Genomic DNA, 24936 nt, shown 5'->3' on the forward strand with positions numbered 1-24936 from the left:
TTAAAATTCATATGAATTTTGTTCCCATCCGAGCTTATATTAAAAAGTTATGACTTTTTGAAGTGCTATACGATGGAGGAATAATTGGCTACTCGGAGGGGAGATGATTCATATAGATCGCCACATGTATCGGCCATTAAATGGCTGCCACCTCATTTTATGGCATCGTTGGTCGATAATTTGTATATCGATCGCCCCGAGAGACAAGAACGTATATTTGATACTCTTTTGAAAGCGTTAAATAATTTGTTAAACTGAAAAATAAAAAAAGCCCAGAGACAACAGGGCGGTACAAAATCTGCATGTTCCCGTACATAAATCGAACATGCAATCAATTTGTCCCCTTTTTGGCAAAGAACAGGGAAACATATGCGCGAACTACGTAGAATATTGTTGAATAGTAAATAGTTGATACTTTTTTTTGTGGGTATGTAGAATAGTTGATACTTTACCTCGATATAAAGACGAACTGTGTCTGATGCTGCAGAGTTGGTAGCAAGGCGACGGAAAGAACATGTCCTGAACTTCCAGCGGGAAACAGGCTAATCGAGAGCTACAAGCATATGGGATTTCTAAGTTAAGGTAGGTTCGCACGTGCCGTCGAGTTTAACCAGCACCGGCGTGGCCCTAGAAGGAAAAGAGTTTAACAAGTAGTTATGGTCTTCAGTTCTTCACAAAGGCAGTCACCAATGAAAATTCCATGCACGCGACTAGATCACTGCCACTTCCAGTGCCAGCCCTGCTTCGTTCGATCCGCGTTTCTCACCAATTGTTTCCTTTGTTCAAAGCTAAAAAGCTCTAGTTTGATTTGATAGTGTCTGTTTCTTTGGCACAGATTAATTAATGTAATGAAAAGAAAATTCTTGCCTCGATTGCTTGTGGAGGCCATGATACGCAGACGACAGCATCGCGGCAAACCTGAGGCCGCTTCTTTGAATCGGCGCTTTGCCTCTTTATCTCCCTTTCGCTTTTGCCCGTATGGACCTGCTGGGAAGCAAGCTGCAATGGCATTCTGATCCCTCTTCTCCCTTTTGGATGCGTATATATAGCCACCAAGAACATCCAAAAACCTACACGCAGCATCAGCAACCAGAGCACCCAGCAGTCAGGTTCGTTCCTGATCGTTTCGCAAACCTCTGCGGCTGCGGCAGATCGATCCACCGGCGGCCGGAGAAGATGCCGGTAAAGGTGTTCGGGTCGCCGGCGTCGTCGGAGGTGGCGCGCGTCCTGACCTGCCTGTTCGAGAAGGACGTCGAGTTCCAGCTCATCCGCGTCGACTCCTTCCGCGGGCCCAAGCGCATGCCTCAGTACCTCAAGCTCCAGGTAATTTGGTTCCGCAATCATCTACTGCTCGAACGCACATGCAAGATCGAATCGAACGTGTTCATTTCTGACGCGCGAGTGCCAAATTCTGCAGCCGCACGGCGAGGCGCTCACCTTAGAGGACGGCAACGTCACCCTCGTCGGTACGTACGGAACCGATGCAAGAACTAATCTTGCAAGCATCTGCTTCTGCTCATCGATTAGTTTCTAAGTACTAGATTACAATGCGTGGATGGATTGCAGAGTCGAGGAAGATCCTGCGGCACATCGCGGCCAAGTACAAGCACCAGGGGTACAAGGACCTGTTCGGCCAGGGCGCGCTGGAGCGGGCCTCCATCGAGCAGTGGCTGCAGACGGAGGCGCACAGCTTCGACATCCCCAGCGCTGACATGGTCTACAGCCTCTCCTACCTGCCGCCGGACATGCCGCTCGACGGCAGGGGCGTGCCCGCGGCCGGGATGCACCCGTCGCACCGGCAGAAGATGGAGGAGATGCTGCAGCTCTTCGAGAAGAGCCGCAGGGACCTGGGCAAGCTGCTGGACATCTACGAGCAGCGCCTCGGCGAGATGGAGTACCTGGCGGACGACAAGTTCACGCTCGCTGACCTCTCGCACCTGCCCAACGCCGACCGCCTCGCCGCGGACCCGCGCTCGGCGCGCCTCATCGAGTCGCGCAAGAACGTCAGCAGGTGGTGGTACACCATCTCCGGCCGCGACTCCTGGAAGAGGGTCAAGGAGCTGCAGCGCCCGCCGTCCGCGGAGGCGCCGTTCTGAGCCCGGTCGCGAGCGGCCCGTGGCCATTGTTCATCGTGCTTCTGCTGTTCCTGGTTTCTGCAAATTCCCACTGTTCTGAATGAATAAACACTGCCTGGCTGCGTCAGTGGCCGTTGTTCGTCGTGTAATAAAATCGTAGTGCAAGAGAATGCTGCCCCTTTTCATGATATTGAATCGAACTGGCCTTCATTGCCTTGAAGTTTTTTCTGTTGAGCTTGCTGTCAAACTCACTTCACGCATGTTAAGGAACTGTTTTGAACCGGAAATATCACAAAAAAACAGTTAAATTCCAGTAGAAGTCATGAAAAAGAACTCTCGTGTACAATTCCAGTGAGGTCTTATTTGGGCCTTGTATTACAACAGATTACAGGAAGCATCCAATCTACGAAGAACATTCATGTTAAAGGTACAGTGATTGGGTCTAATATACTGATAAATCAACGGACAATCACTAGTATCAGCAATGCAATTTACAGGGTACTGCTGGAGCGCGGGCTCTAGGGTTAAAATCAAAAGAAAAACAATGTACAACACAATGTTAGGGCAAAACTGTCGTGCAGTTCACGGGAACAAGTTTCCCATGTTCCCTAGCACCTCTAATCCAGACGGCCAATCCGATGGTGTTACTACAAAGGATCCTTGCTAGCAACGTTTCTCTCATCCTCCGTTCCGATCGACTCGGATTTTGCTCTGTCGATCTCTGCACGCGCCGCCTCCGATCCATGGCTCAGCTGCGAGACTGCATCAACAGTCTCCAAAGTCCTAACAACGTGTCACACATGCAGTTTCCTAAGCCTCTTCGCCAGCACCTCGGCAGCATCGTCGGCATGACGGCAGCTCATCTCCTCAACACGGCGGCCGCGCTTCTGGCCTACGTACAGCGCAGTACTTAGCCTTTTCGCCAGCGCCTCTGCGTCGTCGTGCGCCCGATCCACCACATCCGCCCGGCAGGCGACCTCTTCTTGAATGAGGGGGCGGCGCATCTGGCAGCGCCGCCGCCGGCGCACGATCGCGTCGAGGTTCACCGCCGTCCTCATCTTCTCCAGCGCGACGCGCACCTCGGCGATCTCCCTGACCTTGGGGATCTGCATCTGCTGGCATCCGCTGTCCCTCGCCATCCTGAGCAGCGAGGCCCCCAGCCGGATCGCCGCGTCCACGCGCGCCTGGATCGCCTCCAGCACCCCGAGCACGCCCCTGTTGGAGACGTCCGGCCGGACGTCCGCTCACGTCCAGTGGTCCCCCCGGGGCCCCGCGCCGGCGGCGACGTCTCGGCGGGCCAGGTGAAGCGTGCCGGGCGAGGCGGTGATGGTCGCCCGGGGCAGGCGGTACCGCTGCGCCCTGCCCTCCTGCTCCGGCGAGGCGGCGTAGCAGTAATCCGGGGCGGCGCCGCCGCCGTGTAGGCCGTCGATCGGGCGGATGCAGCAGTGCGTGGCGCTGGCGTTGGCGCTGAGCAGCGGCGAGGCGGGGTCGGCGGGGTCGATGGGCCTGGTCACCTGGACGTGCCCGTCGCCGGAACGCGGCGCCTCGGTCCCGAGGATCTCGAGCAAGGCGCCATACGTCTGGTGCATGATGACCAAGGCCATGTTGTCCACCGTCTCCCGCGGGCGGTGCTCGTCGAGGAGCTGCCGGACGCGCGAAGCCGGTGGCACCGTCGCCGGCGCCGTCGTCCCTGCTGCGCTCCCCACTGTCGTAAAGGTCATGGTGAACCGAGCAGCCATTGTTGCGACGATCAATCACACTGTTTTGATCTCCTCCGTTTCTTCTTTGGACGAAGGAATCGTAGTACTTCATACCATCATACGCTCATATTCAAGACCGGTGGCAATAATCGAATCCTACTCGAGACTCGACTCGAGTCCGACTCGCTTCGAGGGCCCGCACGCGTGGCTGCCTCCTCCCGTTTTGGGCCGTAAGCCCGTAACACGCTTCCGTACTACTTTTGTCTATTAAATATTTTGATTTTGGAGCTGTTGGCTCTATTTCCCCATCCGGCCCTCCCTTTGTGTTGTTAAATCCCTTTCTTTTCATGTGGAATGTTTCTTTTTTTTTTTGCTTCCTTGTCTTGTGCTGATCAATTTCTTTCTTCCACAACATTGATCAACGTTTATAGTGTACAATACATGGCAATTAATATATAGCAAATGCAACATTTGATCCTGACATACTGTAACAAAAGGTGAAAAAAAAATATGAACGAGGATCAAAGGCATATATACATTATACAATAATAAATGTAACAATAATACATTATACAATTAATATTATTGTATTATTGTATACAATAATATACAATAATACAATAATATACATTATACAATTAATATATAGCAAATAAAAGGTTTATTAGCTATACCTATACGGGCATGAAACCTCTAATATTGTCTCCAAAAATTGCTAGCATGTGCTCTAAGCACAGATGGGCTAGTTTACATACATATGAGGGGTAAGTGGATCACTCGTGGAACTCATCTGATGATTTAGTGAGGTCGATCCTGCTGAGGTATGTCTTCGTCAGTGACCCGTAGTACAGATGCTTGCCAACCTTGAGCCAGCCGGTGGCGAGGGCGAGCCCCGGGTCGCTGTACATGGACACCGGCTCCCCGTCCAGCGTCACGCTCATCGCGCCCGAGTTCTTCGGCCCGTGAGGAATCGCCGCGAACTTCTCCACGAGGTACACCAGCTTCCGGACGAACGGGTGCTTCGTCAGCAGGTCTCACTGAGGAGTCCTCCCTTGCAGGTTCAAACGATTGATCAACTGCCTGGAAGAAAGATTTTCAGAGATAACAGGAGACGATGGCAAATGCTGCTGAGTAATTCCGCAAGCACAATTTATCGACGGTGGAAAAGGTGCCGAAAGGATTTTAGTAAAAAACAAAAATCCACCTTTGATGATCTATTGATATATTTTTTGGTGGAATATCTGGAAGAAGCGCAATCGACGAATTTTTCAGGAAGAATCCAAAAAAGTTATAGACATGGCGTACCTAATAAAAAAAGATATCCATCTTTTTCAAACGGCTACCAATAGTTTGGGACCATCCCCTAATTTGTTGTTTGGTTTTATAGCATAGTTGTTGCTGGAGCTTTTTTTTTCCAATTGATTTTCCTCCGTACCCGTTTTTCTTGTTCTCTCGTAGTCGTCTTGAAATCTCTTGCCGTTCCTAAAAAAATGTTAAGATTGTGAACTTTTGGTGTTACCCTGGACAAGGCGATCCACTACCGGCCTTCACCGTGTCGTACCGAATGTTGTCGGGGAATCCCGGCAGGTTGTCGATGAACTTCTCCACCGTGCCCTTCTTGTCGCTGGTGACCTGTGATGTACACTGGTACCTCGAGCACCGCCTCCTGCAGCGGCACGCGAGGCATCACAGATGTGCTAGCTCGCTTCTGAAAGGGAGTAGTGTGATCGATCAGTCGGGCTGGCACTATTCACATCACCGTATCGCAGTAGATGAGGGAGGTCCGTCTGGTCCGGCGAGACCCGCGACGCCGTTGGCGAAGTAGAGGCCGCGCGCGAGCACGCTCCGTGCGTCCCGCGGCCGGGTCGAAGCTCTATTGATATTAATGGGCTTGGTTGATTTGAAAATTCAGAATTCCTCACGTGTGCAAGAGAAAATAGTGCAAATCTTAGCTAGCAGAGAAGTGAGATGATCGATATAAATACTAAGTTTGTCTCCACCCCTCCAAGCTATACGATAGGGGAGAAAAGAGAAACACCACACGCGCGCATGCCTCACCTCCCCGGGTTCGAGCATGGCCAGACCGGGCAGGGCGAAGAGCACGGGCGCGCGGCACCTGCGTGAATGGTCTGCCAAAATCCGACCTCTAGTCTTGCGGGAATGTGGCTTTCTTTTGCAGTTTTTATTTTTGGTGACTTGATCTTTAAGTCTGCGAGATATGGAATTCTAAATTCTAAACCTAATCGATTTAGATTGCTAACACGACACGAGGTTTGTTTTACTTCCCTATATATGACCCATCGGTCTCCACCAGAAAACACATCTAAACGACCTAGGGATTTGCCTATTCTCGCTGCTACGCCGCCACTGTAGCCTTCTTCATCCCAAGCACCGGTGTGCATCGGCGAACGGGAAAGCAGATCTCCGGAACCCTTCGCCTTTGGGATTCTGCACCAGGAGAGGGCAAATAAAAATTTTCGGAAGCGCTTCGTGCGACTGCTTAAGGTCTTCACCACGATGCGTCTTCCACCCAACTCTATCACCTTACGGGCCAACCGCCTTCGTCATCTCCAGCAGCATCGGTTCGTCGTCATCAACCTTCCAACCAAGTCTTAGTACGTAATCTGTGATCTAATCTGTCCCTTAAGCTCAAATCTTGACTATACTGTTTATATTGTCTAGTACGTTGGATCCATGCATGCTAATTCCTATATTTATCATAATTAATTTCATATGAAATTTAATTCTGCGTTTGCATGTATTCTCGACAAGCTCATGAGCCGCCCGCCCGCCCGTGGGGCCGCGTCTCGAGGATGTCCGTCATGTGGTTGTCGAGGTTGTACTTGTACGACACGTCCGAGAAGTAGATGGTGCCGTCGGCGGGGACGTCCACGCCGTCGGTCAGCGCGAACTTCTCCGCCGCGTCGGTCAGCAGCTCCACCTTCCTTCCCGGGCTCACCTTCTGCAGCCCGTCACTCAAAATAATTCTTTTTTCAGTTCACGGATATCCTGAAGAACAATCGAGCAGTTAGCTCACGATGTCCGCGTTGGCTACGATCAGGTCGCCGTCCGCCGCGAGCACGACGCCGAGCGGGCGCCCCCCGGTCCGGACCAGTCCTCGACGTCCCCGCCAGGCACGCTCACCCTCCGGACCCACCCGTCGGCACACCCCGTGTACAGCCACGCGCCGGCGCGGTCGTACGCGAGGTCCTCGGGGCCCGGGAGCCGCCCCTCGCCCACGCGCGCGCTGCGCTCGCCTCGTGCCGCAGCGCGGACACGTCGGGCCCGTACGAGTACTCCGGTGGCATCGGCGCCGGCGAGAAGTCCATGGGGCTGTATAGCGCGACGGCCAGCGCCACCGGCGCCAGGATCAGCGCCACGGCCTTCAAGAAACCGAGCCCCGCCGCCGCCATGGCGTGGGCCGTATCGCCGCCTACGAGGCGCCGGCGCCGCACAGCACAACGGCCGCGCCCCCGAGCGCCCGAGAAGTTAGTTGTCTATGAGCGGATAGGGATTCGGGGATGATACGGAACGCTCCACGTCCATTTTTGGAGCGCTTGTTCTTTGGCGAGCGTGGATACGGTCGAGCGCACGTGTACGACGTGTGCGCGCTGCTCGTTCCTGGTCCTTCTCCACGACGTGACAAAAGAATACTATTAGACATCCACTTACATCTTTAACGCTACATGTATCAGAGTTCTCTTTGTTCAGAAACTGAGAAACGGTTGGGCAGTGAACCGTCCATGTATAGGCATCAGCGAGAAGACTTTGTAGTATTGGTTTGAACAGGTCGTGGAAGACTAAAAATTTTGGTGATAGTGAACGGCTGTTGTTTGAGAAGGGTGTTGGATTGGATCCGTCCACATGATAGAATACCTCAGCACGCCGCGGTTTGATGGTGGCATTTCGTTACTCACTTTGTGCGCAACGACCTTTGCTCCTTGCTGCCAAAGAGCACCGCACTGGTCAGAACTGCATCAGAAACGCATCGGCACAGATGGAGCGGCCGAAGCAGGGATCGACAGGGACGCGACGCGATGACGCGTTGAAGCTGCCCTCGGGGTTCTGCGCAGTGAGTTCAGAGTTGGGTGAGCGTGGCAGGAGATTCCCACGCATTGAACCCGGCCTGCGCCGCAGACGCAGAGCGCGCGAGCAGCCTGCGGGCTGCGGCAGAGCCGCGCCGACGGGCGGCGGCGCCCGCCCCCAGTCAACGCCCTGCTTTTTTTCTCTTTTGTCTCGCCGGCCCGGCCGTCCAGCACATGGATGCGTCCGCTTGAAGACGTGTACCCACGGCCCGCGCGATCAGCTCTTCCTACGACGCACAATGTACGTACTCCAGTACACGGCCCCTACTGCTACTATACTACTCACTGGACGATGCATGTGTTATGTTTTTCACATTTTTCCCTCACTGGAACTACCAGTAGTAGTAGTCTCATCCGCCACTCTACTACTAGGATTAACGCATGTGGCACATATTGCAGCTTCGGTTGTGGAAGTAACGCTTGGTGTTTGTGCAGTGTTTCCTTGCTAGTCCGCGCGCTTACATGTAGGGGAGATGGAAATCAAGTGAATGCACCTGCAGGAGCGGCGAGCCATCTTCCTAGTTGATAATAAACTCATGGTTATATAGAGATAAATATACACTGGATTTTATATTAGCTTCTTTTTTCTGAAATAAGAGGAAAAGGTTACTAGACTATGGTGTTGACGTCAAAATTTTGCAGAGATGTTTTTGAAAAGGGAAGAAGCCAATGAGGTCGGGAGGAGTCGTCTGAGTCGAGGCTGTCAGGCATGACTTCGGTTAAAATGACGTGGATTCGGTCGAAGAGACAGTTAGGAGGAGTTCGAATCGAACTAGAAGATGACATCATCAGAAGATCTAGGAGTCCGATTTCTTTTTAGAAAAATCTTATAAATATAGTAGATTTAGTTGCTTTCTTTCGGAACAAGTTTGTTAAGTCGTGATAAGTTAGGAGTCATGGCCTCAGGCTATAAACAGTGGACCTTAGGATTTTGTAAACGAGCAATCATCAATCAATACAACTTTTCTTGGCATTTCGCCAAAACCCTAGGAATAGGAGTAGAGTACTCTCTTAGCGAATTCTTCAGCAAGTAGGGCTGCATCGAATCGATCTCCGGCTTGTCAGTAAGTTCGTGTTTATCAAATTTTGTAGGCTTTAGCTATCGCTCGATCGTTGTAGTTTCGTCTAGTTCAATCTACAAGTCAAGTTCATGTAAGTCTGCATCGTTGGATCTCTTGCTAGTTCTTATTAGATTTCACAATTTATCTAGTGGTAGTCATCGGGTCATCGGCTTCATCAAATCTTTTCATGCAATTAGTTTATAGATGATTTATTCTTTAATTATCGCTTATACTACTAAATTATCTACGATCTAGTTCTTCGTTGCGTGTAGTCCGATTGGACGATTCGCTTGCCTTGTCGTCATTATCTCAGGCTATCGCGGTTAAGTCCGATCCTTGAGTAATGATGCTAAGTCGAGTCTTATCAGCTGGATTTGTTTACTGGTTAGCGATGGCATGATGGTGATGGTTCGGTAGTATCAATCGGCTTTCCTAGCCGATTCTGAGCTGAACGGTAAGTGTAAATTCTAAATAATTAGATGCATTGGTTAATTATGTTTAGCTTGTCGCTCAACGGTAAGTGTAAATTCTAAATAATTAGATGCATCGGTTAATTATGTTTAGCTTGTCACCTTGCTGTTAGCGCTGTCTCGGTTATACCCGATCCGACTAATGGTGATAATAAATTTAGCTTAATTAAATGTATGTGTTTAGATATGAGATTTTTATCCTTAATCCTATTTCATCACGGAATCGGCTTTGTAGCCGATATTCGGTACTGTGCTTCGGACATCCTGGCCGATGCATTTGTTGGAACTATTCGGAAACCCAGTTTGTTATTGTTTTACTGATTAAATTTCTTTTCCCTTGTCATTTGTAGGTCAAATTGACTGGCACGTCCTGAAACCGATTTGCGGGACCTGCACTGGAGATAAGCAAAGTTTTCAGACCTTAGCGTGTCGTGCTCCGCAAAATTCACCATCCGATATTTACAGTGTTATATAGTTACAAACCGGTTCGACAGCTAGGAGGACAACTGAAAATCTGGAAGTGCATTTAGGCCCCTAGTGGGTTTTGATGAATAGATTGACACCGTGATTAAAGAACTAATGATTTTATTGAGTATATGAGCAAGAGTTGATTGGTATATCAATGAAATATTTATGATGAAAGATACTGAAAGTAAAGATAAAAGGCTCCTATGACAAGATGTGTAATTAAGCTATGATTAAAGTGACAATATTGACAAACAATAATTACTATATAGATTGAGTCATATGTTGATGATAACCATTTATTCTCATATACAAATGAAGCTTGTTGATAAAATTATAGCACCAGAAGGAAATTTCTTGTGAAGAAATAGACAATCTAAATAGCAGATAAGTTATAAAGAATTGTGAAGAATGAATTTTATTGATGATTTAATTATGATACAAACCTATATGGAACTCTATGTGATGCAAGGATGAAGAGTTGGAATTCGGGATAGTGTTTCGAGGGACTAATCTTGACAAAGGGCAATTGGTTTGTGCCGAGGTACCAACGCTAGGATGAAGAAACTTTCTTTGGATTCAACTTGAAGAATCTTGGTCATGTAGGGTGTTCATATTAGCAAGTATCAATCCGTCTAGAATCTTAATGTAAAGATTGTGGTTTGAACAAAAAGTGAATTTCATTCAAAGATAATGGTTTAAGTCACTAGCTAAAGAAAGTTGTGCTCAAGTTATAGAAATCAAGTTGGATGCACTCCTCAGATTGAGAATGATCAAGGCATCACATGGTACACTTTTGAGAAACTCAAATGGTTGAAATGTAATCTATCTTTGATCTTGAGTATTGGTGTGCCGCACTATTAAGAGGGATGCATCACATTGTGTTTTGGTTTAGCCTCAGTGCTCAAGTAATCCAAGTGAATTAAGAGAGACACAAAAATCTCAAGCGCACATTGAGTGGAATTAATAGGGCAACCCGAAAGTTCCGGGTTTTTTAACCCGGAAGTTTCGGATTTTGCTTACGTGGTACTAACGGCTAGTAGGTTTGAAAACCTGGAAGTTCCTGGTATGAGAATCAGGAAGTTCCGGATTCTAACTGTCACATAACGACTAGTTTCTTTGGACCCAGCTATTTATACGCTTGAGCCCCCTCCTTGGTGGGCTGCTGTTTCAGGTATTTTTCTGCTGCTTACTGGTCGTTCTAAGAAAGCTTGGTAGCCTTGTTGAGCTCTCCCCAACCTCTATTTATGAGATTGTGTGATTCTTGTAATATTCTTGAGTTGGGTTTGAGAATGTGAAAGCTTGAGAGCACTAGAGTGCACAGCAAACCTTGAGCACTTGAGTTTGGCCGAAATCGTGTGTTTCACATTTGTTACTCTTGGAGCTTTAGCTTCTAGACGGCTAGGTGTTGTCCAGCGAGCATCCAATTGTGTGAACTATCATGGGAGGTTTGTAAGTGTCGGTTTCCACCTCCGAAAGGGAAGGGAATCAAGATAATGGAAGATCAAGGTGTGCTTGTGTAGCGCCCTGATAGGGGAGGCTTTGCGGCACTCCTCAACGGAGAGTAGGATTCACTAAGTTTGTGTAGAACATGCGGTGATTCAAAACTTCGATAAAAATTTTGGTGTCAATTGTGTTCGATTTTATCTCGTAGATTTGAGGAGCTCTCCATTGAACACTTGCATGTGTTCTTGAAAAGATTATTGTTTTTTATTTACAGAAACTGTGTGTACCTGCTCCATAAATTTCTTTTAGCCTACTCTACATCTGGAGTTTGAACTTGTAACTATTTATTCGCACTAGATTTACTGTCTTCACTTTACTTTACGTGATGTCGGTGTTTAACCGGCTGCCCACCGAGGGATATGACCAAGGTGGTAAGTTTTGGGTGAAGAGACGCCGAGATCAGGAACTCGAAGGTGCAAGGAACACAAGACTTAGACAGGTTCGGGCCGCACGGAGCGTAACACCCTACGTCCTGTATGGCTTGTATTGCCTTTGGTGTAGAATGACCTAATGATCTTCTGTTTTTTGAGAGGGGTCGCTGACCTCCCTTATATATCCGAGAGGCTAGGGTTATAAAGATACTAACCAATACCAGCTGAGGAATCGTACCAGAACATATCTCGAGGAGATTCCCCCTATATCGGTTAGCCTTATCTCTTATTTAAACGGAATAAATAAGAGATAAATAAGATGAATAAGAGATAAGACGGACTTAATCTCTTAGACCTCTTTAAACTACGTTATGTGCCCAGCCCGGTGGCCCCGGGTCTGACACGTAAACCCAGAAGTTCCGGTTTATAGAACCTGAAAGTTATGTAAACCCAGAAGTTCCGGTTTATAGAAGCTGAAAGTTCCGAGTTCATCCACTGCTTAAATTCGAAAGTTCCGAATTTGCTCACCCGGAAGTTCCGGGTTAATTTTTTCCGCTATTTTGGATTCAAAATTTCAGATGCGCCTATTCATCCGCATGGGACGACATCACGGTCCTTTCAAAACCAAATTAAGGGACTATTACTCGCTGTGTAAACAACCTAACTTGGTTGTCCCGACCATGATGGCATCAACTAGAGCTGGGTATCTTGTTTGATCTCAGTTCATTAAGACCTTGTTTCAATCTAGATTCTATACTACCTATACATTTGCTCGGGCCACTCCGCTAGACGACGCATGGAATGGTAATTAGACAAGTACTATCAGAGGTTCAGAGCAAATGATTTTTTTCGAACGAAACAACACTCGACGAGAGCAAATGATTTACACACAAGAAGAAGGATCAGCGGATCACTCGCGGAATTCAGCTGATGATTCAGTGAGGTCGATCCTGCTGAGGAATGTCTCCGTCAGTGAGCCGTAGTACAGATGCTTGCCGACCTTGAGCCAGCCGGTAGTGAGGGCCAGCCGCGGGTCGGTGTACATGGACACCGGCTCCCCGTCCGGCGTCACGCTCACCGTCCCCGAGTTCTTCAGCCCGTGGGGAACCGCCACGAACTTCTCGACGAGGTACACCAGCTTCCGGACGAACGGATACTTCATCAGCATGTCCCACTGAAGAGTTCTCCCCTGCAGGTTCAAACGATCATCGATCAACTGCTGCCTAGGCTCCTAGCAAAAATTTTACCATGCCAAAACATTTTTTTCCCTCTGACGATGATTGATGAGAAGATGAAATTTGTGGTGTTACCGCGGACAAGGCAATCCAGTACCGGCCTTCTCCGTCGTACCGGATGTTGTCAGGGAATCCCGGAAGGTTGTCGACGAACTTCTCCGCCGTGCCTTTCTTGTCTCCGGCGATGAGGTACCTCGAGCACCTCCTCCTGCAGCAGAACGTGAATGGCAGGCAGGTCAGGTCACATGCCGTCGTAAACATCCAGGCAGCGAGAGGCCTCACAGTACAGATTCGCTAGCTGCTGGGCTGAAAGGTAACGAGCGTGTTCAGTCGGGCACTCACAGCACCGTCTCGCAGTAGATGAGCGAGGTCTGGTCCGGCGAGATCGCGACGCCGTTGGCGAAGTAGAGGTCGCGCGCGAGCACCGCCGTCCGCCCCGTGGCCGGGTCGAAGCTCAAGAGCCGCCCGTGGGGCCGCGCCTCGAGGATGTCCGTCATGTGGTTGTCGAGGTTGTACTTGTACGACGCGTCCGTGAAGTAGATGGTGCCGTCGGCGGCGACGTCCACGCCGTCGGTCAGCTTGAACTTGACGCCCTCCGCCGCGTCCGTGAGCAGCTCCACCTTCCTTTCAGGGCTCACCTTCAGCAATCCCTGTCATGTCAAGGGCATCAGATCAGATTTGCCATACGAATCCTAGAGCGGTACGATGAACGGAAGTAGAGCAGTTAACCCACGATGTCCGCGTCGGCCACGATCAGGCCGCCGTCCGCGGCGAGCACGACGCCGAGCGGGCGGCCGCCGGTGCGTGCCCAGTCCTCGACGTCCCCGCCGGGCACGCTGACCCTCCTGACCCACCCGTCGGCGCACCCGGTGTACAGCCACCCGCCGGTGGCGTCGTACGCCAGGTCCTCCGGTCCAGGGAGCCGCCCCTCGCCCACCCGCTCGCTCCGCGCCAGCGCGCGCGCCTCGTGCCGCGGCGCCGACACGACGGGCCCGTACGAGTACTCCGGCGGCATCGGCGCCGGCGAGAAGTCCCTCGGGCTGTACAGCGCGGCGGCGAGCGCCACCGGTGCCAGCACCAGCGCCACGGCCTTCAAGAAACCGAGCCCCGTCGCCATGGTTGGACCGGAGACTGGACACGGCGGCGACAATCGGATCACAACTCGAGCGGGTTTGTTTATGTGCTGGGCTCGGCACGGAGCGCTGACTCACGCCTCGCCTAGGACTAGGAGCGCTTGCTTGCTCTCGGGCAGCGCCGACCACGCGCGACGCTTTTATCTCTTCCTTCGATCGAGACCAGACATTGGAGCACACCATCTGTCTCGGGCTCTCGGCATGTCGCGCTCGCGCGAGCCAACAGCTCAACGGTGAAGTGTTCGGCTAGAACACGACACGGAGCTGGAGAACAAATGAGTGAAGGAGCAAGAGCAAGGACGAGTGTACTAAAGAGATTCGGATTGACCGAGCAAGATTTTGACTGTTTGGGACTTGGGCGATAGTGAAAGATAACCGGCTAGCGATACTCTATTGCAAGCTTACAGGTAGTGCTACACGTGTATTGTTCTATAGGATATGGCCAGTTCACACGTCGCTGTTTTTATTTTGTAGAAGAGCCACAGATGCAAGCGGGATCGTCTAAGAAACCGCACATAGGCCCTTTTTCGGGTCCCACCAAACCCGCAAAAAATGAATCGGCGGCGGCGCTCGCGTGCGGCCAAGCCGCGCGCGGCGCCGCCGAGCGGCATCGCGTGGTGCGCCCGAGCTGCGCGTCGGCAGCCGCGGCGGGCGGCCAGCAGCCAGCCCAAGGCGCAGCGGAGCGCAGCACCAGCGGGCGGTGAACAGCCGGCCCGAGCTGGCGCTGGCAGCCAGCCCTGTGCTAGCGATGCTAGCAGAGGCAGCCGGCCCGAGGCACAGCTGCAGTCCGGTGCGTGGCTGCTGACGCGCTGTAGACTGCAGTTGGCAGCCGGCCAGCGCCGTCTTCATTTTTTTTTTGATAAGTTCATTCTTTTTTATGTCTCCAGATGAATGGATTTGAGGTTTCGTGATGGGGTTTGCTTTATGATTTTTCTCGATTTGGTCCCTCCTTATTTATGCTACTCCGAAACCATTGCATAATTTGGCGACTTTGAATGAATTTTACACCATTAAACTGAACTCGAAATATGAGTAAAACATTTGCCGAGTCTAGTTGACCACATAAAATCTTAATCCATAAGAAAATAGAGCTAAAACATAGATAGATCTTACATTAGTCTAACCCTATTTGAGGCCAACTAGTACTTACACTGTTCAGATTTAAGATTCTAATCGGCTCCGGAAGTTAGCCTTAAGGGCAACTTCAAGGGAGTCTACGTATCTTTCCTAATCGTTAGAAATAGATATTTTGATGGAAAAATATCTTCCAACAGTTTCTCTAAATGGTTATCCAAATATAGTCATCCTCCAAATCGTATTTCTCACTGGCCAAAGTTAGATAATAAAATAGTTTTTTAGAGTGTACACAAGATATAAAAACTATTGGAGAGTTAAAATATATAAAAAATAATTTTTATGTAGAAGCCTCTTCAAATAATAATTAAAGAGTAAAATTTAGAAAGATTCTTATAGATACTATAAGATCATTATCCAACCGTCACTATTTACAGGTCCACGGATAAATCGGTTTGCATTCCTAGCCTCGGAGGGTCTTTTGCATGCATTCCATATTTAAAAGGTCGATGTTTAATCCAGATGCCTCTTTCTCCACGTAACTCCAATATCGTGTCATCATTTCGATCTGTCTGGACCTTATTTAAGGATAAGTATTTTGATGTCGATCTCGTGCATTGACATGTAATTTTGAGAATACACTTATCAGATAATATGGACAATAGATTATCTTTTAAGTTGTCTAATAAAAATAATATGAGTTATTCCTCCGTTCCACTGTTCGTATGGAAAATTTCAGATATATTATAGTGAAAATGACCATACTACCACTAATTACTTATAATATAATTAATTATAACAGTTGTGATTAAAGACCGTGTTGTTTATTTAGTTTTCTAGATCCTCGATAAATGCAAATGCAATGGAACTTGAAAAGTAACATCTATTTGATCATTCGATTAGCTTCATGCGCTTCTCTATGCAATTATTTCTTAGTGTTCAATATTGCTTTAGTTAGATGGATTTTACTGCAATCTAAAAGAATTCTTTGTGGGATAAAATTTGAAGGCTTTGTGGAACGTAGGGAGTATATGGTAATACCAACTTGTACAATAGCGGATAAACGTGGTCTCATAACGTTAAAATTTAGTTCGTTGTTACGTGGATCGTGGAACATTCAACCAATATTTTAGTGATAAGCATATCAGGAGTGTATCTCATTGATGCCATCTCCACAGCATGATGTATCATCTTCACATATGAAGACTAATCTGCATTTAAACTGCCAAAGCTTTATTGCTATGCTTGGTTACATTGGCAGCTTGGATTTGTTGTTTGGGGCGGGATTCTTTTACCGGGTCCACATGGTACGTCAGTACTTCGCTGTATGATCGTGCCATTTCATTAATCAGTTGATGATGAGGGCTCTGATAGAGGTTCATAATCAGAAAGTATAGTATCTGCCGGCGGCGGAACTAGTCCGAAGTCTTGAACCAGGTTTTTCTTTTTGAAGGGCAGCTTCGCATGGATTTACGAGAAACAGTAGGAAGGATCCACAAATAAAAGATCTACGGACTCGCAGAAAACAAAATCTACGGAAATCTCGGGCTCTTACTCTAATGTATGACCGACTTAAAACCAAACCGTTGACTGCAGAGGTCTTTCCGGTTCTGTTCAATGTGTTTTTGAGATTGCAAAGTACAATTCGAACATTTACAACGCACGCACACTCATCCCTGTAAACACATGTACTTAAATTCTATGCTTGTAAGCATCTTAGAGCAGGTACAATAAGTCCTAGTCAGCTGGCTATAAGCCTTATTTTATTATATTTATGCTGAGGTGGAGGAGAGAAGAGAGAAGAGAGAGAAGGAGCTGGCTGTAGGATAGTAGTCAGCTCATAACTGGCTATAGCACAAATTCCCAGACTGAGGTGAGAGAATGAGAGTATGCAAGTGGGTCTAATATTAATTACACAACACTCTTTTAGCCAACATAATAGCCAATCTATTATATTTGTTGACTACAATATTAACTTTAGATGACATAGTAAATTCTTGTAGTCGGCAGCGGGCTAAACTATTGTTCTTGCTCTTAAAGCAGCTCTAGCGTTTAGTTTTCTGGCAAGGTGCAAGTCCTGCCATGTCACAAAGTATAAAATTTACTAGTTCAAATTAAGATAGATCCCACGTTAATAAAAAAATTTGATTTCTCTAACTTTCTAACGGATCCTTCGTGCTAGTGGTGGAGAGAGAATGAGCGGAAAGAAATCTTGTTTGTTTATTCTTGGCACCAGATGCAAATCAAGCCACGGGTGCAAAGAAATGCTAAGCTAGCACCTCTCGTCCAATGTATTGCACCTCTCCTGCTTTCTTCTCTCCTCTTTGCACCTTCTTAGGGTTGGAGTAGGAAAAAAACTGAGACCCATTTTGCTGTATAGGTCTCGTGGCCAGGAGATAGGCGACGGGCACCTAGGTAGGCAAAAACCCGAGCAGGTAAAAAGCGTAGTGGGCAGGTTGGACCCTGGTTCGCGGGAAACCGTGAAATTTCCCCGCCTTCCTTTTTACCGCATCCCCGCGTTCTTCAAGTCGATCCGGCTCCGCCTCTCTCGGACTCTCTCGGACAGGGTTTCGCCAGCGATAGCAGCGGCCCAGGTCTCGTCCGCGTCAGGTACGGTTGAATTTCTTCCTCTTTGAGCCATGATTGAAGATGCGGCGCGATTTGTTTCTGCTCCATTGGAGCTTTACCTCGGCATGGTCATTGGTTGGCGTAGGATGGGGTCGTGGTTCACGGGGAGCACAAGTTGGGGGAAAGATGTAGTATCTCCGCAAGTTCTTCAAGTCGCTGTTGCTGCGTATGCCCTTGCATCGGCGAGGAAGAAGCGCAAATGGGGCGGATCTGTTCGAGGCCACGTTACCTATGACCGCGAGCGTGCGGCAGCTGCAATTAGGTTGGAGAACGACTACTTCGGGCCTAATGCACTATACAACGAGGAAATGTTTCGTCGCCGGTAAAATTCAATATAGTATTCATTGATCCTTCTGTGATTATATAGCTCACAATGCTTCCATGTGCCTTGCAGCGAGGAAATGTAACATGTGTTTGTTTGATCCAGGTTCCGTATGAGAAAGTCATTGTTCCTGAAAATTGTTGATGACGTGACAGCGGCCAATGACTTCTTTAAGCTTAAGCGTGATCGAGCTGGTAGGCTAAGCTTTTCACCAAAGCAGAAATATGTGGTTGCAATGAAGATGCTTGCTTATGGGTCAATTGCAGATGCTTTAGATGATGGACAACGTATGGGCGAATCAACAATTCTTAAGTCCTTGAAAGAATTTGTGTACACTATCATCTCTGTTTATGGCCCAGAGTATCTTAGGAAACCAAATGCACAAGAGTTGGAACATATCCTTGCTATTAATAAGGCACGTGGTTTTCCTGGGATGATTGGGAGTATAGATTGTATGCACTGGGAGTGGGAAAACTGTCCTAGTGGCTGGGGAGGAATGTACAAGGGGCACAAAGGCAAGCCAACTCTAATTCTTGAAGCTGTGGCGACCCAGGATCTTAGGATTTGGCATGCTTTTTTTGGGCTTCCAGGATCTCACAACGACATCAACGTGTTGCAGCGTTCTCCAGTGTTTGATGATTTAGCTAATGGGAATGCTCCTCCTGTGGACTTCACTGTCAATGGTAACCCCTACTGTATGGGTTACTACTTGACAGATGGAATATACCCCGAGTGGGCTACTTTAGTGAAGAGCATTAGTGCACCTGTGAGCAATAAACAGCAGGTCTTTGCTAAACAACAGGAAAGTTGCAGGAAGGATGTTGAACGAGCATTTGGTGTGCTACAAGCTAAGTGGAAGATATTGCATGGTCCAACAAGACTTTGGAAGGCTAAAGACCTGAATGCTATAATGCTAGCTTGTGTGATCCTCCATAACATGGTCATTGAAGATGAGCGTAATGTTCAGTTACCTACAGTTGGTCGCAATGAGTGGCCTGGCCGGGACAATCCACCATTACATCATCTTGTTAATATTCCTAGCATTGATGAGCTAATAGATGCATACTCGATTATCCAGGACCAGAGTACTGCACGATATCTCAAATCTGATCTGGTTGAGCACATGTGGATGCTTTATGGTTCTAACTCTGGTCCATTTGCTAGGACAACTAGACAGTAAGGTACTGGAAGAAGCCATCAGCACACGGATGAGGATGCAAGTCTTTTGTACATGTCATACTTTTGTTCAGACTGATGACAGGTGCTAGAAGCTGTGACGACAAGCTACTGGAAGAAGCCATGTTATTTTGCTTCGCCGGATAGTTGTTCATGCATGAGGCTTACAGTTTTTTGCCTTCCCTCAATGTATGAAAGAACAATGTCAGGTTGCAGTAACTAGTTTTACTCTAAACATGGGTGTTGTCTTGTATGCGAAACAAATTATGTATGCATTTCAGGAGATCACAAAGTATGTATGCATTTTAGGAGATCACAAAGTATGTATGCATTTCAGGAGATTGTATACAGGAGTATGTATGCATGCATTCTAGGAGTATGGCCGAGAGGCCGACCTATGGCCGACCTACGGCCGACCTCCCCGACCTGGCCGACCTGCACGCCCCAGACCTAACCGAGCTGCACGGCCGACCTAACCGAGCTGCACGGCCGACCAGCGGCCGACCTCTCATCGGATGATACAAAGAGCTCAGACACGAGTTGGCAACATTCACAGAGGCTTGACGGCAACATTCACATTTCAGGAGATCCCATTTCCTCGACACCAAACATTTAAGGTCTGACCAATAATAGTCTCAACACAATGGAAAATCATTATCTGCACACATAAGTTACAGATTTCAAATGAAATACAAACCATTGTCTACATGGTAACAGCACATAAATTATTCTCAGAACATCACATATCAGAACTGGTAGGGCTTCTAATTCCCCTATGCTTCATAATCTCAGCCTGCATAGCAAGGTAGTACGCTTTAACATTAGGTGCAAGCTTCTCTAAGTCTGCACCCATGATACCAATCTCAGCAGTTAGAAGCTGAGTCTCACTTTGCTTGTCCCTCACCTCAATGTCCATCTTGGTGAGTTTCAAATGCTCTTCCTTCAGCGTAGCCCTCCTCTCTACATCCTGCTTGTGCAGGTCATACATCTTCTCCTCTAGTGCTATCTTGTTTTAATTCATGCCCAAAATCTTCTGCATATGGGCTTCCTGCTGTTGACCTGATTCTTCGCACCTGTCATTCATTTGCTGCAGCACAGCAAAGGCAGTGCTTGAAGCTGATGAATCAGGACCACCGTCTGTCTTGCGGCGTTTAGCAGCATCCCTACCCTCAGGCCGAGCAGGTTGACCATTGTTGCTGCCTGATTCAGCTGCAGCCTGTGGTGGCTTGGATGCAGCTGCGTTCAACTCCACCATTCTGTCACTCCATTTTACCTCATCCTTCAACAACTTCCAGCAATGTAAATAGGTGAAAGGTTCATTTTTTTCGAACATCTTGATAGCTTCATCGATCTAGATACATAATAGAAATATATTCAGTGCATTATTAGAACCATCAGAATTAATCACATAATATTAAGTTCATTGCCCATCTGAACACTTACCGTATCTTGTTCGTTCGTGCCACTCTGATCCCTGCGGTCTACAGCTGATTTGAAGCCACAGAATTTGTTGACAGCTTTCTGGATGGCAGCCCATCGATGTTGAATAGCAATTTGGCTTCTCTCTGATCCCTCGGGCTTGTGTTGCTTGTAGTAGTCATGAATCCTTTTGTAGTACCCGCCACTGCTTTGATTCACTCCTACATGTTCAAAGGATTCTCAGAGTGCTTTTAAAACAGACCACAAAATTGGATAAATAGAATGCCATTTACACCTGTTATTGGATCTTTGCTGATGTTCAGAAAGGCTGAGCATATTATCTTGTCCTCCTCCTTTGAGAACCCTGATCCCCTTCTGGCAACCTTCTTGCCTTTAGCTGGTATCTTAGATTTGGATGTCACAGCATTTTCTTCTGTTGTAATATGGGTAACTAAATCGTCATGGCCATTAAGTTGTTGAGGGTGCTCCTCCCCAACTTGGATCTGTTACAAGATCACCCTCCAGTTATCAACACCAGATAATATATCACACTATGAACATGTGAAGGTAAGTTAAGAATTAGCCTTGCCACTTTACCTCATTTGCGGCCGAGTTTTGCACATTACCAGGAACCATGAAGTTCCATTGATCATTTGGATACATGAACTGACCCTGTGCAAACTGAACTGCCACGGCTTGTGGGTATAATTGTTGTGGAGCTCCATCACCTTCTTGATTGTGGCTCCCCTGCATCATGCTTGATGAACCTGTACCATTGAGGTCCATCCTATTGATGGACAAAATCACTTGCAATAATACAACAATACAACACATAGACACATAAAAGGGAATAAACAATGTCAATAATAAGCATTCACTGGAACTACACCACAGTTAACAATCACTGGAAGTACATCACAAATTAACAAGTGTACGTCGTTCCAAACAAGCTAGGCACATCAATTGTGGATCAGCAAAGGGGGCAGCAAGATCCAACGAGTTCATCCGCTCTACCTACGAGTTCATCCATTGAGAGGGGGAGGCATCCTGGAAATTGATAGGCCACAACAAGGTGACAGATTCTTTTACCTTGAGCCTCCGCCGCTGCCGGCGACCGCTCTCCCATCCGTCGGCGAGTCCTGGCCGCACCAGCACGCCGGATCTTGCGCTTTGCCGCCGCCGCTCTTTCCGGCACTTGGCCTGGTGGGCGAGGGTAGTTGGTCGTACAGTGACCTGTGCGGGAGAGGGATGACCCATTTCTATGTCTCCAGTACCCCTCAGCCTAAAATGTGTATCGCGTTTACCTATTCGGTTGGAGAGAGATAGGTCCTGCTACAGTGCACTTCCAGCACCTTTTTTTTAGTTTGAGTACCCTGCTGCCTACTCGGTTGGAGTAAGGCTTAGCACACATATTGGAGCTGCTCTTGTAAGACTGAGCTGGAAAATTCTTAAAATTGACAAAGCCACCAGTGACATCTCGCTATCGACGGGAACGTCGCCTACCACTAAAATACAACATTATTAAATTAAAAAATTTATTTCCACGAGAAGTCGAACTTAGAATTTGAGATGCTAATCAGTGGGATACTAATCATTCTCGTAACCATTAGGGTACAGATCCTTTCACGTTTAAGATTTACCCTCGACCAAAAATAAAATATCAAAAGCCGCCGCGAGCACCGGATCCGGTCAGGATTAATGCTTCTGCACGAGTGCCCCCCGGGCCCCGGCAACCCCTCGTGTTGCACCCTCCTCTCCTGTACATCCTGCAGGGTGCCGTGCAGCACGCGCAGTCCACCCGATGTGTACCGAAATGTTTGCAGCGACGTCTTGGTCCTCTTTTCTTCAAAAAAAAGAAAACGTCTGGGTCTTCCAGCGCCGGGCCAACCGCCGGCACCAGCTGGGCCGACGGTCTCGATTTTCTTCTTCGTCGGGTGGGGTTAGCCCATATTTAACTTAAAGCCCGCAGCAGCTACTTTTGCATTTTGGGCCGTCAGAATAAAGCCCAACGACGGCCGTATACATCACAGATTCACAGCGATGCCGAGGGCGCGTCCGGCGGAACCGAACCCCGCCGCCGGCCGGGGGGTTGATAGAGCTGAACGGACCGACCAATCTGCGAGCACCGAGTCCATGCAACGCGGCCGCGATGGCCCCGTCCGATCGCCTCCGCGCGGACCATCGGACGGCTCGCAGGCGCGACCTCCATGGAAGCGGCTCTCTCGCGGTCGGATGGTCAATGCGCGAGCTGCGAGCCCTTCTCCACTCCAAAGCGGGAAGTCGGCAACAGACAATGCTATTATTCTAGCTTGTCGCTGCACTCCACTTGTTCGGCCTCCCTGACTCCCTGTGATCCTGTCCCCCACGACCTCCGTCCTCCGGCTTGCGATCGCCTCGGCTCCGGCGGCGTCAGGTCAGTATCCGACGAGTGTTCGATGATGATCGTCTTTCGGTTGCTTGGTAATCGCAGTCGGCGAGTGTGAGAGCCTAGCTAGATGTAGAGCAACAAACGCTGGCTGCGGAGATCCGTCTGGGATAGCAGCAGCGTCGGCGTTGAATGCTGGATTGGATTGGTGTTTCTTGCTGCTCATCACCTCACCTCAGATCTTTTGAAGCATTTGCAGGGAAGGAAAGAGAGCAACCACGTACACAGGAGGCTGCCAACGAACAGATCAGTATCGTATCATAAGATCAGCCCAGATGGTTTCTTCGAAATTTCAGGCGTTTTGGAATCATCCTGCTGGCCCCAAAACCAGTTAGCTTTTTCCCTCCTCCACTCATGTTTCCTCTCTCAGCAGCGCTTAACCGTTGGTGTTAGGACTTGGACCGTTCCTGCTCATGCGCTTCTTTAGTTTCTGTGTTTTCTAGATCATCATTAGCCTGACATGTCCTGCGGTTCATTTCTGGGCCCCACATTCAAGTGGTGCCTCAACGTCGCCAACGTTGCTGAATTTGTTAAGCCACCCGAGGAGATATCCTATCCGCAGCAACTAGGTACAGTTACGTTGCAAATGATCCACTTTGATCCTCATTTCAATGTGCCGCTGCTAATTCTTTTTTGAAAGAAAGTTTGTCTACCGCTAATGTGTTTGTCTCTGCTGTACTCTGTAGCTTTAGGCTGCAGCGGACTCATTTGGGCGCGCTATGGTATGGTCATCACACCGGTAAATCCACCATGCTATTCTCTGTATATATGCTGATGTACCTGTCACCTTTTCTAATATAACTGAATTTCACAAATGTTGTTCCAGTAAGTAATATTGGTCGAGGTTTATCTCGTGCCTTGTCAATGCAGTACTCGTGAAAATAGTTATGACTCTCTCTAGGAGTAACAAGCAAGTAAAATTTGTTGAAAGTGATCTGAGTTGTTGAAAGTGATTGCAAATTGAATACCCCACAAAGATCACATTATGTCCTTTGTTTTTTGGCAGCATGCATCCTCGCAATTTCATGTCCTGTTCTGTTTACTCTTTCAGACAACTTGGGGTATATGCTTATTCCATTCCTTTCCGATTCTATGTAGAAAAATTGGAACCTTTTCAGCGTCAGCTCCGCATTGGCCGTTACCTGCACCTACCAGATCTCACGCAAAAATACGGTACGCACGTTGAGCCACGGACTTGCTGTGCTGAGTGCTGTGCCGTGTCGTAATTTTTTTTATGCAAAATTTGACGAACAAGAGGCATAACCCACGTTAATCTCGTTCACAGGAAAGATTTCTTCAGTAAGGAAGACAATACTGTGATGGCGCATGTGGAATGATCGATGAGAGACGACGACCACAGTACCGAAGACTGCATGATTCTGAAATAAAAACTTCTGATATACCATTTGTGTCGTTTCATTCAATCTCAACTATTAAACAGCACGAGATTTCCACACTATCCAGTTATGCAGACTATGTATTGAGTAGGGAACGAGTATATTGACACGAGTTATGCAAAACAAGAGCGTACCTGGTTGTGCCTTATTTCCTTATGATTGTATCCAATTTCTCGCCAATCGGCATGTGCAGAACATTACAGCTTTCCCTTTGGCAACGGTGGTCAGTTGAAGATATTGTGTGTCAAGATTTGCCTACTACTGTAGACAGATAGCCTGAATCTGCTGAACATGGAAAAGAGTTGAACAACCCAGTGGCTGATGCTGTGCATTTGCCATATTGTTTCAGAGCTTTAGGTGATCACTCGATACATCAAAAGGCTTAAGGTTAGAT

At 48.1% G+C, this 24936-nt stretch overlaps 4 protein-coding genes and 2 pseudogenes across 4 annotated transcripts; 3 read left to right on the top strand and 3 right to left on the bottom strand.

Annotated features, from left to right (window-relative positions):
- The first annotated feature begins 1086 nt into the window (after window positions 1-1086).
- On the top strand, window positions 1087-2303 carry LOC112876550 (glutathione S-transferase F11-like). Its single transcript, XM_025940681.1, has 3 exons — window positions 1087-1323; window positions 1418-1466; window positions 1567-2303. The coding sequence occupies exons 1-3, from the start codon at window positions 1177-1179 to the stop codon at window positions 2094-2096; spliced, it is 726 nt and encodes a 241-aa protein (XP_025796466.1). The 5' UTR covers window positions 1087-1176; the 3' UTR covers window positions 2097-2303.
- Window positions 2304-4548: 2245 nt separating this feature from the next.
- Window positions 4549-7413, bottom strand: LOC112877601 (annotated as a pseudogene).
- A 5014-nt stretch (window positions 7414-12427) lies between these two features.
- Window positions 12428-14228, bottom strand: LOC112876361 (protein STRICTOSIDINE SYNTHASE-LIKE 5-like). The gene is made up of 4 exons (XM_025940455.1): window positions 13702-14228; window positions 13311-13618; window positions 13044-13176; window positions 12428-12922 (listed from the first exon to the last, which is right to left on the bottom strand). Exons 1-4 carry the CDS (start codon window positions 14083-14085, stop codon window positions 12644-12646), a joined length of 1104 nt encoding a protein of 367 aa, XP_025796240.1. The 5' UTR covers window positions 14086-14228; the 3' UTR covers window positions 12428-12643.
- A 3586-nt stretch (window positions 14229-17814) lies between these two features.
- On the top strand, window positions 17815-19305 carry LOC112873179 (protein ALP1-like). The gene is made up of 2 exons (XM_025936199.1): window positions 17815-18125; window positions 18231-19305. The coding sequence occupies exons 1-2, from the start codon at window positions 17815-17817 to the stop codon at window positions 19303-19305; spliced, it is 1386 nt and encodes a 461-aa protein (XP_025791984.1).
- A 1008-nt stretch (window positions 19306-20313) lies between these two features.
- On the bottom strand, window positions 20314-21991 carry LOC112873180. Its single transcript, XM_025936200.1, has 5 exons — window positions 21810-21991; window positions 21318-21507; window positions 21016-21223; window positions 20745-20941; window positions 20314-20652 (listed from the first exon to the last, which is right to left on the bottom strand). The coding sequence occupies exons 2-5, from the start codon at window positions 21504-21506 to the stop codon at window positions 20314-20316; spliced, it is 933 nt and encodes a 310-aa protein (XP_025791985.1). The 5' UTR covers window position 21507; window positions 21810-21991.
- A 1429-nt stretch (window positions 21992-23420) lies between these two features.
- Window positions 23421-24903, top strand: LOC112873181 (annotated as a pseudogene).
- The last annotated feature ends 33 nt before the right edge of the window (window positions 24904-24936 follow it).

Source organism: Panicum hallii, chromosome 9, assembly GCF_002211085.1.
Source record: "Panicum hallii strain FIL2 chromosome 9, PHallii_v3.1, whole genome shotgun sequence".
Lineage (NCBI taxonomy): Eukaryota > Viridiplantae > Streptophyta > Magnoliopsida > Poales > Poaceae > Panicum > Panicum hallii.

What these genes read in the sequence shown, in the direction of transcription:
- LOC112873180 (XM_025936200.1), bottom strand. Translation starts at nt 21,506, where the DNA reads ATGGACCTCAATGGTACAGGTTCATCAAGCATGATGCAGGGGAGCCAC. An exon ending in AAAACTCGGCCGCAAATGAG is followed by an intron (nt 21,224 to 21,317) that starts GTAAAGTGGCAA and finishes ATCTTGTAACAG; the next exon opens with ATCCAAGTTGGGGAGGAGCA. An exon ending in GCACGAACGAACAAGATACG is followed by an intron (nt 20,653 to 20,744) that starts GTAAGTGTTCAG and finishes TTATGTATCTAG; the next exon opens with ATCGATGAAGCTATCAAGAT.
- LOC112876361 (XM_025940455.1), bottom strand. Translation starts at nt 14,085, where the DNA reads ATGGCGACGGGGCTCGGTTTCTTGAAGGCCGTGGCGCTGGTGCTGGCA. An exon ending in ATCTACTGCGAGACGGTGCT is followed by an intron (nt 13,177 to 13,310) that starts GTGAGTGCCCGA and finishes GTTCTGCTGCAG; the next exon opens with GAGGAGGTGCTCGAGGTACC. An exon ending in ACTGGATTGCCTTGTCCGCG is followed by an intron (nt 12,923 to 13,043) that starts GTAACACCACAA and finishes TTGAACCTGCAG; the next exon opens with GGGAGAACTCTTCAGTGGGA.
- LOC112873179 (XM_025936199.1), top strand. Translation starts at nt 17,815, where the DNA reads ATGATTGAAGATGCGGCGCGATTTGTTTCTGCTCCATTGGAGCTTTAC. An exon ending in GAGGAAATGTTTCGTCGCCG is followed by an intron (nt 18,126 to 18,230) that starts GTAAAATTCAAT and finishes TGTTTGATCCAG; the next exon opens with GTTCCGTATGAGAAAGTCAT.
- LOC112876550 (XM_025940681.1), top strand. Translation starts at nt 1,177, where the DNA reads ATGCCGGTAAAGGTGTTCGGGTCGCCGGCGTCGTCGGAGGTGGCGCGC. An exon ending in CTCAGTACCTCAAGCTCCAG is followed by an intron (nt 1,324 to 1,417) that starts GTAATTTGGTTC and finishes CAAATTCTGCAG; the next exon opens with CCGCACGGCGAGGCGCTCAC. An exon ending in CGGCAACGTCACCCTCGTCG is followed by an intron (nt 1,467 to 1,566) that starts GTACGTACGGAA and finishes GATGGATTGCAG; the next exon opens with AGTCGAGGAAGATCCTGCGG.